We start from the raw sequence: 14,021 nt of genomic DNA, 5'->3' as shown, positions 1-14,021 counted from the left end.
TTCACCACCACTGATAAAAAATATTTGTATATAAATGTATTCTTTTTCCCCAGAAATCCAAAAAAAAAGATCCAAGTAGCCCTTGGAAAGCAAAACCTGAAGAAGAAAGAGGATCATGAGCAAATATTTGATGCAGTGCAAATATTTTTACATGAGGAATACAGAGAAAAGCGTGATGTCCTGTACAATGATATTGGTAAATCCTTTATTTGATACTCACGTGGCTCACCTCCAACCTTTGTTGTTTGAAATGCCTCTCTCCCACTAAAGTAAATGTAAAATTCTCATTTAGACTATGCTCTGGAAATAAGCAAGCCAAATTGTGATCTAGGGATGTAGACTTGAATCTTGGGATGTAAATTGTGATGGGCAGGGGGAAGTCACTGCTCAGGAGGAGCCAAACAATGGGAACAGATCCAGAACAGGGGGGCAAATGGAATGTTGGGTTTATGCAGCTTTGCATGGAGTTGCATCACACACTGCTAACAGTGCTTAGGGATCAAAATTAACTCCAAATACTTTTTGTTATTGTTTATCTCCTCTCCAGCACTTCTTAAACTGCAGCCTGTTGATGGTTACTGTGCAGTGGAAACAAAGTATGTGAAAATAGCATGTCTCCCTGACTTCTTCCTTCCTGTTGGGACTTCCTGCTTCATTTCTGGATGGGGCCAGACAGAGACAGGTACTTGTGGGCTGACTGGATTTTGGTGGGTACTCCAGTGGCAAGATGGGCTGCTACTTTCAGTAGCAATTGCCAGACCTAATTGAGGACCTAAGCACTAGGGAAACCAAGACATGGAATTCAAAAATAAGGTCAGCTAAAACATGCCATGCAAATTACTCACTAGCAGCAATCTCCAACTGCTAAATCAAACAAACCTGTCAGAGTTCTGATAAGATGCCTGGTGCACATTTTTGCCTGCCATACCACTCTCCATGTCATGGTTTCATCTGAAGCCAGCTGCAGAAGCAAGGAAATATCAAGGGAAGCTATTGTATAGCTTGGGTGTTTCAAGACAGGACCAAGAAAGACAGGAATTTTCACATGGTTTTCCAGCCCATTGGGTCAGATAAAGCACTTCGGAAGCAGCATCTGGACCTTCAGATGTACTGAAATATAAAAGAATCCCAAGCTTTTCAAGTTCAGCCAGCTCTATCCAAAAACCTTTCTTGCTCACCGTAAATCCTGAGGGGAGAAATTATTATGCTTTAAAAAAAAGATAATGGCAATTTTGTGAAAAATGCATTTTCTCATGTTCTGATTGATGTGTTGCTGTAAAGCAGCAGAAGGAAAGCCTGTCACTGAGGCTGCAGTAGGTGTCCTAGTGCTTTGTGACTGATACAGCCTGATACAACACACAGGACTGAATTCTCCCTTCTTATATAACTCCCATTGAAGTCCACAAGACAAGAGTGTTCATTTGATCAGAAAGCACCAACCTCAGAATTTAATGGACATTTTTTTAAAAGTTCCAAATAAAAAGTCTCCCTTAAAAAGGTTAAGGGGGAATTTATGAGTTTTTTCCCCCCCAACAAAGAATATCAAGTACCCTGTACGTGTTCAAACTAGATGTTTCCTTCTTTGAGCAGAACTATTATTAGCATTTCAGGAAATCACTGCAGAAATGGAATATTTCCTGAAACTCAAGCAGAACCAAACTTATAAACCACCTCTAATTATCTACAGATGTAGTACTTTGAAACTAAGGCTATTGCCTTTAGATGTCAAGTTATGTCTTTAGATTCACTGTAATTAATCATTGCCCTTAAATATTGTATGATTTTCAGTTTTCATCTGTTTCATTAGTTTGCATGTTAAAGCATCTAATAGTACCAGTCTGAGAAGTGCTGAGCAGCTCAAAGTCCCATGGGGACCTCTGGGAGCTGCAGACAACCAGCACCTTAGAAAAGCAGGATTACACAGAGAGCTGATTGGAACCAAATTCTGAATACCTGACTTCACTTGTATTCAGGCAACAACTCTGTCCTGAGTGAAACTTCAGGCTCCAACTCACTGGAAACTTATCATTTCAGCCAGATAGTTCTTTCCTTCCCAGGCTAGCACATGCAATCCCCCTGCTCTTCCCCCATCCCATCTGTTTGCCAAGCAGGCTCGTATTTTGATTGAAAGACAATTTGTAACAGGAGTGGGAAGAAAGTGACTCCATTTTTTTGGTGCACATCCCATAGATGACCAATCCCATCAGCTGTTAGATGCCAATGTCAAGCTGATTTCACAGAGGAAATGCAATGAACCCAAACTACATGATAACATACTGGATGATAGCATGTTTTGTGCAGGAAAACTTCGGAAACCTGGAATCGATTCTTGTGAGGTCTGTTGCTTTTTCTATATTTGAACACTAATTTTTTGTCTAAATGGCCAGGCTGTGCAGAGCTTTGGCAATGTGCTGCAATATGTATCTGTTCTCACATCAGTGCATTTCAACAGCCTTTATTGAGTCGTACATCCCTAGAGCTAAAATTGCCACTGTCACCTACAGACAGATCTTTGGAATCAGGAGACTAGCCTGAAAAGCTTGGCTTCTGAGGCAGCTTGTCATAATAACCTGAAAACTTGCTCTTTTTTTCCTCAGTTTTGTTATGGCCTCTACCTTGAGTGCCAATTCTAATCTGATTTTCACTATCAGAGCTAGTACTTGCAGGGAGTCAGTATTGAGGTTTGTTTTCATTACAGCTAACACAAATGTGAAACAAGTTCATACTTATACCATTGAAAGGTAGGAAACAGTTTGAACAACACTTCCTAAGTTGCAAATTACCACTGTAAAGCATATTTTACAAGAGAAACCTGAGATAAAACAAAAAAAATGAGACCAACTCAGAATAAGGCTATTTTGAGGAGTGTGAGACAGCTTAAGTTTTCATTTATGCCCAGGGATCACATCTTTATCTTTCTGAGTTCAGGCTCCACATTCCTGGTACTTTCACGCCTGGGAAATTTCATGTGACCTTGTCAGATTTATGTCACAGACTGGAAAAAAATGAAAACTTACATCCAAAAAGTCTGGTATCATTTGACCTGGTCACGGAGCTGCAAGTCCACTTAGGGGCTAAGCAGCATCTGATGGTACAACTCTTAGGAAAAAAACATCATTACAGCTTCAAAGTCTTGGGATGAGAGAGAAGCATTCTGATTTTGGTTACTGTTTTGCTTCACCCTTTGAACATTTGTGCTTTCCTTCATCAGGGAGACTCTGGAGGCCCACTGACTTGCGTAAAAAATGGCTCCTACTACGTATATGGCCTTGTGAGCTGGGGTGAGGGATGTGGCTTAAAAAACAAGCCAGGAGTTTATACCCAGGTGACAAAATTTGCCAGCTGGATTAAAGATGTAATTCAGTCTTCATCAAGGTCACGTCATTAGGAGAGAGCTTGGGAATGACAAAAGGTAAGATGGAGAGTTTAACTATTTTTATTAATTCTCTAAATGCCTCATCTTGGAGCAAAAATATTACTGATACTTTTCTCGTGGCCTAAATGGGGCATCCTTCATCACCATCTTGAAAATAGCCTCAAGAGCATTAGCTAGAATGTCAGTGACAGTTCTTCTGTTGTGGGCTTTGAAATAAGCCCATCTTTTGTAGCTAAACAGATCAGAAAGTAAAGCTACTCCATTTCTTCCCCAAACAAATCAAAGGCCCTGATATCATGTTTCTAGATCTTCTTTTCAAGCTGTGAAAGTTCTCCCAGCTCAGCTGCTGCCAGACATTTCCTCTTCCCCTCATGCTCCTGTCTAAGGTGTTCTTTCTGCACTCATTGGGCCCTGACATCTCAAAGCCATTGGTGTGTGCTCTTAAAGCCAGTAGCATTTTTCACATACATAAGAATCACTACATGGCTGAGTTTGCAAGATTGCAGCCACTGGAATTTCCTGAGGAGGGAGGATCAGGCATGACAATTATTTTTAAAAGCATTTCTGTAAATAACTACAAATTTCATTAGTGAGACATTTCAGATTGAAAAAGCAAACAAACTTTCAGTACTAGAATTGTCCACTTTATTCCTGACTAGAGAATAATTACATGTTATGCTCCAGAGCTACAATGGTTTATATGTGCTTAACCAGTGAGACCTAGTAGAACTAAATGTTATTTTAAAAAATCTATCTAAAGCCACTGGATAATTTAGAGATTCTCATAAGATGTACCTGTCAAACTGTGTAACTTTTGTCCAATGATTCTGCACAGAAATTTGAAAAACAAGGGATTGGTATTAAATCAGGATATAAAGAATAGACTTGTTTGTGAAGAGTCAATTTCTTAAAATAGCAATGTCACTCTCACTTGAATTCCAGGGTTTATAACCTTCTCTAAGCAGCTACCTAATCTGTCAATAGCTACCCCTACTGCAAAGAGCAATTCTGATTTTTTATTTGGAAGGTGTGAAAAAAACCTGGAGAACTAATTGTGACCTGAATACATCCTGATAGTCTAGAACAGATCCCCTGATGTCTGCTAGAAGACCTGCCTTTGGCAAGTCAGTCATAACTTTTCTCCCACTGGCCTTTGACTCGTTCATCTCTTAAACCACCTGAATTGTGCCTTTGTACTCTCATAGGTCAATAGTGCCAATATTCCAGGAACATAGAAATCTCCAGAAATTACAGACATGGAATAAGAGTCACCTGATTTATTCATTACAAATTATTTCATATTCTATCCATGGTACAAAGCTGAGCCTGCCAGTCATCTAGTACTAATTTCATTTACAGCTTTAAATAAATAGCAGAATCTGTAATAGCTTCAGTGATAAATCGCAACATATCCACACAAAAATAAAATGATCTCTTATAAATTGCAACGTTTTGATTGCTTTTTAAAACAAAAATTCTTAAATGCCATCTATTGTCTTTCCCAGAAAACTGGAAAAGCTACAGTATTTGCAAGACAAGATAAAAATCTATTTATGATATGTCATGTTTCTGTTTACTTCTGATACAGCTGCATTTGCCTTCTCTTGACTTGCAGAATTTCTGAAGCATCAGGGTTGACTCCGACTTGCTGAGATCCTTCTGTCTCCAACTGGTCCTGTAAAATCACACCCCAAAAATTTGTGAAACCAGCCAGTGGATAGGGGAGGGTTTTAGCTACTATTCTATAACAGTATTTTCATAGTCAAAATTACACAACTGGCAAAAAAAGGAAAAAAGAAGAAAATCTAAATCACTGTTTTGCACTGAGCGAATTTCTGCTGTGGAGAAGTGCAAAAAATGGACTTGTTCATCTAAGCTAGATACCTCACACATCAAAGGACTAAATGTGCTCAAGTCCTAGTTTCTGTTTTGGACCTTAAATAAAAAGAAAACCAGCAAACACCTGAGTTCCACATGGATTGCACACCTGTAGGTTTCCCTGGACCATCAGATTATTATCATACCTTTGATTTAAGAAGGTTTTGCCTGTAGTTTCTATTGCTTCCTTTGCTCAACCATAGTTTTCACTTATTTCCTGAGTAACTTTTCAGATGGGAATGTAAATTATGGGTCTGTACTGTTTCTCTTGGTCTGGATTATTGTTTGACTGCTTACCAAAGTTAATAATTAAATGATCAAAGTGTTTGACGTGCAGTGCTTCTCTTTTATTGTAGCTGAATTGAATATTTTAAAGGGTATGAGATTCCTGTGTGGTCTTCTGCTCTCTTGTGCTGGGACACTGTAGACTGAGAGGCAGGCAGAAGGAAAGCCTGGAAGATCCCTGCTTGAAACCTCTTCAGCCTTTTCCTGGACAGAGGCAGAGGAGGCTGGAGAATTGCCCCTGTGCACAAAGCCTCCCACAGCACATGTTGTGCTGGTAGGAGCCTACACTCAGCTTGTCTATACTGCTGCCAGAGGAGATTATATGGCAATCATGTGGTTCCAGATGAAACTAGGAAAAGAGAATGGGAGTTGCATGGGGAGTCACTTCTACCTCTGCTTCTGCTTTCCTCAGAGGTACTAGGACACTTGGAGATCTGACATCATCCACAAGTTGGGGAAAACACATCCTGACATGACACTGCTGACACTGCTGAATTCCCCTCAATGGTTCCTTCAAATTAATATGTACACTAAGGCACAAAGCTTCATGAGGGAAGTGCACATATACTGTCCAGATAATAGGGAGAATTGTAGACTCCAGGGAGCATTCAGAAGTATTAGACAGGGAGTGTGCAGGTAAGGAGCAGAGCAGTTGGGGTTTGTGAGAGGAATGGTTTCCTCTACTTACAGCTCCAGGTCTGTACTGAGCAGAAGCACGCAGTAATCCCATCTCCCGAAGGTATGCCAGCTCAGCAGCTCTTCTTGCCATTTCCACTTTGTGAGAACCTGGGGGAGTCCAGCCAATGCCTCTGAGCCAGTTCAAGTCAGACTTGTATTTTATCTGAGAGAATGAAACATGCACCAAGATGTATTATTTTGTTGAGCTCTAACCAAATTGCATGCCCTGGGTATTCAAGGGAGAGCACATAAAGGAGCAGCAGTCAATAATAAACAGATTATTCATTTTCAACAAGCAGACTGCGGTTCTTTCAAGGTGATTTTGTTGGCAGGTAAGGTTTGCAATGGAGATTGCACAGACAGCCCCCAGCCCAGGAAAGGACCATGTTGCTCAGCCACACTTACATCACTCTGCAGCTTGTAGGCCTGCTTTGCATGTTTCACATTCAGCTGCTCAGGGTCACAAGTGTATTGGTGCAAGGGCTGCCTGTAGTTAACATTGCTTGCAAGCTGCTGGCTTCTCTTGGCATGGAGGAATCCTGGCTGGTTGAGGTGACTCTGGAACTGTCCCATGTTTAGGGCATAATCACTCCTGTACTGGAGGTCGCTCTGGAGTTTCCCCACTCTGAGGACATGTCTGATTTTGGGATCGTCAGTTGCACTGAGGAATCCAATCTGCTGGCCTCTGTCTCTCAGGAAGGCTTCTCTGTATTTGTACTGCAGGGAATGCAGAGTAAAGTCTCATTTTCACATTCAAATTACCTTCAAATTCTGTTATGAAATAACTTATCCTCCCCTGGCTATCAATCATGTTTCCTGTAGTGCACAAAGACCAAGGGTTTGTTTGATATCAAACTACATCTCCTAATCTAACAAGACACTTCAGAAGAATTACCTTTGTGCTCATTTTTAAAGGAGTGGAAAGACTTAGGGGGCCCAAAATGCTCATTTCTCAAAAGTAATCAGAGATCCCCCTACTGTTGCAGTCTTGGGTACACACAATACACAGCTCAACCAATGAAGTTCCTCCACCTTTAGCTTTCTTGCCAGCTGTGGTCTTCTGTGTTCAAAGATAACCCACTTTATCCTAGACCATGCTTTAACTATTCATAGCCTGGTACCTATTTTATTTGATTAAATCATAATATGTCTTCTTCCAAGAAAAACTCTTGAGACATAAGACAGAACAGCCTTGTACTGGACATTATTAATGGTAGCTATTAGCTGGAAATCTTTGCACTTAACCAGCACCTTGTTTCTTTGGATCACCAATTTTCTACACCAGAACAAAGTTCACTCATGTCAAACTTCACCCATTTTTACAGGATGGGGTAGCATGAGAAGAGGGTTGGGAAATGTCTGAAATAGAACAATTCTTACATCACTAGCAATCTCTCTTGAAGCCTTTGCTGTCTGGAATGGGATGGCGTCAATCCTAAAATCATAGCCAGATGCCCTTGTCTGTTCCCAAGATGTTTTATACAATTTCTGTGTTGAAAAGAAAAGAACAAAACAGTTATTTCCCCCTGCAGTTTCTTAAACGCAGTCCCATAACTGCAATAATAAATGTTTTATCCTACTGGGCTTATTTGTATCAAGAGTCATCAGTACCATCTCTGAGGTTTTGATCCAGTTCTATAGCACTTCAGCTTCTTTTCTACTCACCATAATGATAAAATGCCTCATCTGAAAAGTGCCACCAGGGTTTCCTTTTGTACTTGAATGTGGTTGTTTTTGATGTGATTTAATTTCTATTAGAAACTGTGATGCATCAGTCACATCAATATTGCATTGATATTGCCCTTATTCTCTCTTTTGATGCATCCACTCACAGTGTCTTGGGTTTCCTGGCATCATAATTTCAATACCAGTTATTTCAAGCCTTTCAAATGATCCTCGTCTCTATCCCCAGCCACATGTGGCTTCATTAACTCATGTGGAATAACAGCCGGTTCTAACATATTTAATGTGACTTTGAGGATGTGAATCACATTTACATCCTGAAGAGAAATCGCTCTAGATTTGGTTCTTCGTCCACTAGTAGCTTTCTTAAAACAGCTTCCAGTCTGCAGGTCCTACTATACAGCCATGGTATCTTAGTTGACACTTTCAGCTGTCCCTTTCTGATTTTATTCATTTGCTTTCTGTAAGTCTTTGATTCCTCCCTTCTGGGGTTTGTGACCATATGAAAAGAAGCACAAAATGTCCTCCACATTTTAATACAATCCTCTTTTTCACTGGTGGATGTAGTGCTAGATGGTGATCAATTTGAAAGTAAACTGAGATGCCAGAAATCCTGCAAGACAGCCAGGGCAGCAGCAACGTAAGCATCACTGTACAGCCTGCTAACAGTGCTGACCTTTCATTTGTGTGCAATCCTGCCTTTTTACATTTTCCTCTATCACTTCAAAAATTTAAATTCTACTTGTTTCTTTCACCTATCTCAAAGCTCCTTACAAACTAAGGTCATTCTGACCCTACAGGTAAAGACAACAGCTATTCAGTCAGGGAACAAGACATTAGGAATAGACTGAGTTCCTCTGTATGAAATAATATGGAAACAAATTCTCTTTAATTCCGCCCACTGATTCAGTTACATCCAGATTGATGACAACTATGCCTAAGGGATCAGTTCAAAGGTGTTGCAGAAAGTTCTTCAAAAAGGTAGAATATATAGTCTAGAAAAGAGGGTTCCTCCTCCTCCCTCACCCAAACAAAACCAAAAAGATTTTTATTTGTAACTAATCATATCTATAATGAAGGTTTGAAATCCTTAATAATAGCTTACTGTCCTAGAAAATTAAATGAATGCTCAAAAGGAAAATTAGCAAACTTTTCCCAATTCCTCCAGCCCAAACCTAGCAACATGTTGGCTGTTCACTGCCTCTGGCTTCTTTTAGTTCTGGTCAGGCTCAGAGAACTTGACTTCTACATACATGAAAGTTTTTATTCCCAAACAAGTTTACCAAGTCAGCTCCCCAAAGGGGAAGGTTTACTTACATCACTGATGTAAAGTGCATTCCGGCGGGCTCGGATAAAATCGGGATGATCAGGAGGCAGGGTGTACCTGTGCCTGTCTTCAGAACCTCCAGCCTTGTACAGTCTCTGTGGGGCCAAAAGTCATTGAGTGCAGAGGATACTGGAAGCAATGTCAACATCAATTCTTTTATGCACTATGGTGCAGCAGAAAGTTAAGATCAGTTATACATTAGAATGAAACCTACATCATTGCACTGGAGGTAGCTGTTTTTGGCATGAATCAAACTTGGAGAGTCAACCACAGCAGTGAACTTCAGACTTTCTGGCTTCTGGCGGTACTTTATCTGAGAGGGGCAGGAGGCAATAAAAACAAACAAAGGAAAAAAACCACGAGATGTTTCTGTTAATGATATATGACAATTCCAACAGTGTGATAACTGGGGTATAATATAAAAGACACTTTCCTGAAGCTGCTGTTCTGCTTTAGTCTCAGCTGCTCTTTCAGCTAGGGACTGGGGATGCCTTTGTATCAGGCACAGAACTTTCTTGTGTGTGTGTCTATGTGTGTGTGCGCAAAGGACTTCCCACTAAAAATTCACATGCAAAAAGCTTTTGAACACTACACTTTTGACAGCTCATAATTTTTCTCCATTAATGCATGATACTGAGCAGGCAAATGCCCCTTCAGTGTGGTTGTCAGTGCTGTATCTTTCTATACAACTTCCATAACCACCTGCTTAGAATTTCATAATGGAGTTTCCTGCATTTATTTATTGCTACATGTTTTGCTTATACTCTTGTGTTTCATTTGGAATGGAAAATATTCAGCAGGTGTCACACAGTGGACCTGCGTCTCCCGTACTGCTTCTTGGTAACTTACACCTTGTATAAACAGGCTCCCACATCAAAAGGAAATGATAAGCTACATTCGTAAGTGTCATGTAACGAGGAGCCTTGATGGTAAACAATTCCTACAGACTTGCTATCCCATGAAAGATTTATCAGTTACCTCACTGATGAGCTCTCCAGCCTTCTTTACACTTTCTATCTGCGGAGATCTCAGAGCCATCCAACCAACTCCTTTCATGAAGTTCAGGTCTGATTTATAGCGATGCTGTTAAAATTGAAAATCGTTAACTATCAGTTTTGTATCCACAGCTATTAAGGTTTTTTTTAAAAACTCCCTGGTTCATATTCACATTTTGAGGTTTTTCATTTGCCATGCACATATCAGATCGTAAAGCCAAACTGTTTGCATTTGTTCATTCCACTAGGAATTAAATAATGTATCATATGCAAGTTACAAGAGAAGGCCCCACAAGTGAATTAGTATGACTCAAAGCAGTAAGTAATAACCTGTTTGTACTGGGCATAAAAAACCCTCTTTTGAAATAATTTTATGAGGTGAGTTCCAGTCAGGAATACTAATTATTTTATCTGGTTCATGGTTCCTTGTTAACCCCATTTCTAGGAGGACACATTACTCTTTCCTTACTCACATTAAAGGCTTTCTTTTGTCTCCTAATCTAATAAAGAAAATCAAGCAGACCCAATAAAAAGTGAAAGTCAGCAAAGTGCCTGCAATCCCAGCAATTCTGACTTCACTGCAGTGTCATGGTGTTGTACTGTGTGACTTTAATCCAATCTTCCATTTTTCATTTTTGTTCTCCCATATATGTTAAAAGGACATGACAATCAACTAACTCATGTGTGCTGTACATTACTCTACTAGGCAGTGAGGGTATCAGGAAAAACCATCACTATTTGCCTGGACTCCTGACTTGGGGTTCTAAAGGCAAGAGCCGAGCCCTGAGGTTCTCCCTCACGTCCTATCCCATCCCTCTCTAGGCAGGCTCAGGACTGCATTCTGGTAGGGTCCAAAAGAAAGATTTTACCTCACTCTGTAGCATGTGGGCTCTTTTGGCCCACTTCATCTTCATGTCTTCTGGGAGTGCTGTAAATTCATGGAGTGTCTTTCTGTAATCTTGATCGCTCGCTAAGGCCTGGGCTTTCCTGGCATGGACAAGATTGACCATGTCCATGGGCAGATGAAACTGAGACCACACGTCTTGGGATCCCTTCTTGTACTCTTGTTCACTCTGTAATTTGGCAGCGTGCAAGCAGTGCAGCAACCTGGCGTCATCCAGAACACTTCTGGCACCGATGCATTTTCCTCTCTCCATTACAAAATTGTGTTTATATTGGTACTAAAAATTTTAGAGAAAGGGTAAAAGTGAAAATACGCCAAACTTAGACCAGCTATTCCAGATAAGATAAATTACTGAAACATCTATGTTTTCTGTAAAGTCAGTCGTAGGTACGTAGCACTAGAAAGCAATTGTTTGAATATCTCATTGCTCTCAAATTTAAATACAATAGGAGCTGCAACATTAAAGTTAAGTGCATCTCATTGTATTTTCTGAATATGCCCAAAACATTGTTCATGTTTAACCTCAAATAAGGTATTTTATTATATCTCTGGGAATTTCATTCCCTCTGCTAGGAATGAGATGTCAAAGAAACAAACAAAAGACATAAGAAAAAAATCTGTACAAAAGCAAAACACCGTGCACTCTGTAGCCTTCATATTTGCAAATGCCACCCAGCTATTTTAAAGAGTAAATTCAGTTTTCCTGGAAAGAATAAGAACCAGCAACTCGTCATTCTCATCTTAGCTGGGATTATGACTCTCCCTGTGATCTTGCATTTATCCTCTCTGTGAAATAGTGATGATGAGGATAATGCTTATTTATACAGCATCAACAGGGTGCTTAGAACTTTAAAGGGAAGGCCTGGGCCCTGAAGAGTTCATAATGTAGTTGAAATGGGATAATAACACTTATCTACCACACAAGAGAGTTGCAGGGATTAAATTACAGCATCTAATGTTTATAAAGTGCTTCCAAGATGAAGGGCCAAATTCAGATCTGTTGTAAGTGGATGTAATTCTATTATGGACTTGTACCCTCTAGAGCAGATCTGAAGCTGTAACCAAAAACACTCTGCAAAATATGGTTAAGTGTATATTAGAAATTATAACTGGAAATGGTTGCTTCATTAAAAAAACACATGTGAAATATATTAATATTTTATCACATTAGAGATAAAATATGCAACTAAATACTACACAAAATGTAGATTTTTTTTCCTTCTTCCTAGAATTTATTAAATATCTTGTGAAGGAGAAATGAACTTAGGCTTTCTGAGAAATGGGTGCCACCATGTCTGAGTGTTTTGCATATAACAATTCAAATTATAGCATATTTATAAAGAAAAGATTGCTTGTTTCCTCTATTTTATAAGTTAAGGGGATACATATTTACAGGAATTTGCACTGATTTTTACCTCCTAACCAGGTAACTCCTGATTTTTGGAGACTCAAAGAACCCTCAGCTTTTTCTGACTTCATTTCAATTTGGAAGCACTAAACACTTCCAAAAGTCAGCTCAAAACAGAGTGGACAGAGTTAGTGGGCATTTTATAATATGAGGAGCCAAAAGCCTGAAAAAGAGCAGAACCCCTGTTTTTTTCTGTTTGCAAATACTTTAGCTCATTTGCCATTTCCCACTGGAAGATGTTTAACCTGGCTTGGTTCCCGATTAGCAGCAATTCTTCCTCTTCTTTTTTTTCCTAATTCACACAAAGAATCTCATTCATAAGTAATATATTCTGTCTCACACTTGTCTCACACGGTTATAGAGTTGCTTTAATTCAGTAAAATCTGCTTTAGACATTGTTTTACATGAAGTTAACAGAAATTAGGCAAGAAGGGAGGTTGAATCATTCAACTCACATCACTGGCAATTTCTCTGGAGGCCCTGGCAGTCTGGAACGGGAGTGCTTCCATTGTCAGCTTGTAGCCTTGAGCACGTAGATTATGCCAAGATTCTCTGTATTTTGCCTAAAGTAGGAAAGGCATGTGTAGACTGCTGCTTTACTTTTAAATGCACAAAGGAACAAACAAAGGAACCAACTTTCATTTGTTATTCTGTGTTACAGTCTCATCCTTTATAATCAAAGGAATTTTTTTTAAATTATCTTTGGGAAATCCTACTCAGACAAAACATGTCTCGTTCTTTATGTAGATTTAATTTACTCACAACTGTATATATGCTAATGGAGATAAATATCATTATAATCATATCAGGGAAAGCATAAATAGAATAGATCTCAAATTTCCTCTGCTTATCCATCTTCCTTGCCACTGCACAATTCATCCTGCATCTGAAATAAGATGTAGGAAATACAGAGCAAGTTCTTACATCACTCAGGTTGGCTGCATTTATTCTTGCCCGTGTAAACTCTGGCAGACCCAGGGTTGGTGTGTAGTGATGCCGACTGTCCTCTCCTGCTGCTTTATACAGGCGCTAGGAAAGAGATCAAAGAGACAACTGAAATTAATTTTCTCTCTTATTTCAATATTACAACAGCAGTACTTAAGTTGTTAATGGTTGTGACAACTGTAGTTCAGCCATCCTTGAAATTAGCTGAGTATATCATTGAAACTGCAAAGTTTTTTTCTGGGCATAAAGATGTGGGGCTTTTGCTGGGCATAAAGGACATTTACACTAATTTTTATAAATATGTGATGATGCCAAACCACTGCATTCTCAGCCGTGCACTGTTATGTTCCCAGCACTGCAAAAGTAGACCTAAGAATGTCAAGAGCATTATGAATGTATGTGAAATAAAAAGGCAAGCATTTCTGGTGGACTGGTCATATTTTCTAGCTTGATTTTTTTTCTTCAAGTTATTGTATATGATTTTAATAATTTTTCTGCAGGTTTCGTCTCGATTCTTCAGAATTTAGAAAAGTGATTCTTTT

At 39.5% G+C, this 14,021-nt stretch overlaps 2 protein-coding genes across 2 annotated transcripts in view; one reads left to right on the top strand and one right to left on the bottom strand.

Moving 5' to 3' along the window:
• Positions 1-5,480, top strand: part of HABP2 (hyaluronan binding protein 2) — a 43,275-nt gene extending 37,795 nt beyond the window's left edge. The window contains exons 10-14 of the mRNA XM_063406429.1: positions 54-196; positions 548-682; positions 2,191-2,336; positions 3,212-3,412; positions 4,992-5,480. Of these exons, the coding sequence (XP_063262499.1) occupies positions 54-196; positions 548-682; positions 2,191-2,336; positions 3,212-3,388 (601 nt within the window). The 3' untranslated portion in view covers positions 3,389-3,412; positions 4,992-5,480. The remainder of the gene's footprint in view (positions 1-53; positions 197-547; positions 683-2,190; positions 2,337-3,211; positions 3,413-4,991) is intronic.
• NRAP (nebulin related anchoring protein) overlaps positions 4,657-14,021 on the bottom strand; it is a 47,523-nt gene continuing 38,158 nt past the window's right edge. The window contains exons 33-42 of the mRNA XM_063405292.1: positions 13,459-13,563; positions 12,990-13,097; positions 11,092-11,403; positions 10,206-10,310; positions 9,442-9,540; positions 9,218-9,322; positions 7,598-7,705; positions 6,623-6,934; positions 6,228-6,380; positions 4,657-5,051 (exon numbers count right to left, since the gene is read on the bottom strand). Coding sequence (XP_063261362.1) covers positions 4,950-5,051; positions 6,228-6,380; positions 6,623-6,934; positions 7,598-7,705; positions 9,218-9,322; positions 9,442-9,540; positions 10,206-10,310; positions 11,092-11,403; positions 12,990-13,097; positions 13,459-13,563 — 1,509 coding nt within the window. The 3' untranslated portion in view covers positions 4,657-4,949. The remainder of the gene's footprint in view (positions 5,052-6,227; positions 6,381-6,622; positions 6,935-7,597; positions 7,706-9,217; positions 9,323-9,441; positions 9,541-10,205; positions 10,311-11,091; positions 11,404-12,989; positions 13,098-13,458; positions 13,564-14,021) is intronic.

This window comes from Prinia subflava, chromosome 9 (assembly GCF_021018805.1).
Source record: "Prinia subflava isolate CZ2003 ecotype Zambia chromosome 9, Cam_Psub_1.2, whole genome shotgun sequence".
Lineage (NCBI taxonomy): Eukaryota > Metazoa > Chordata > Aves > Passeriformes > Cisticolidae > Prinia > Prinia subflava.
Note: the sequence above shows the minus strand (reverse complement) of the source record. Positions and strands in the feature narration are given on the sequence as shown.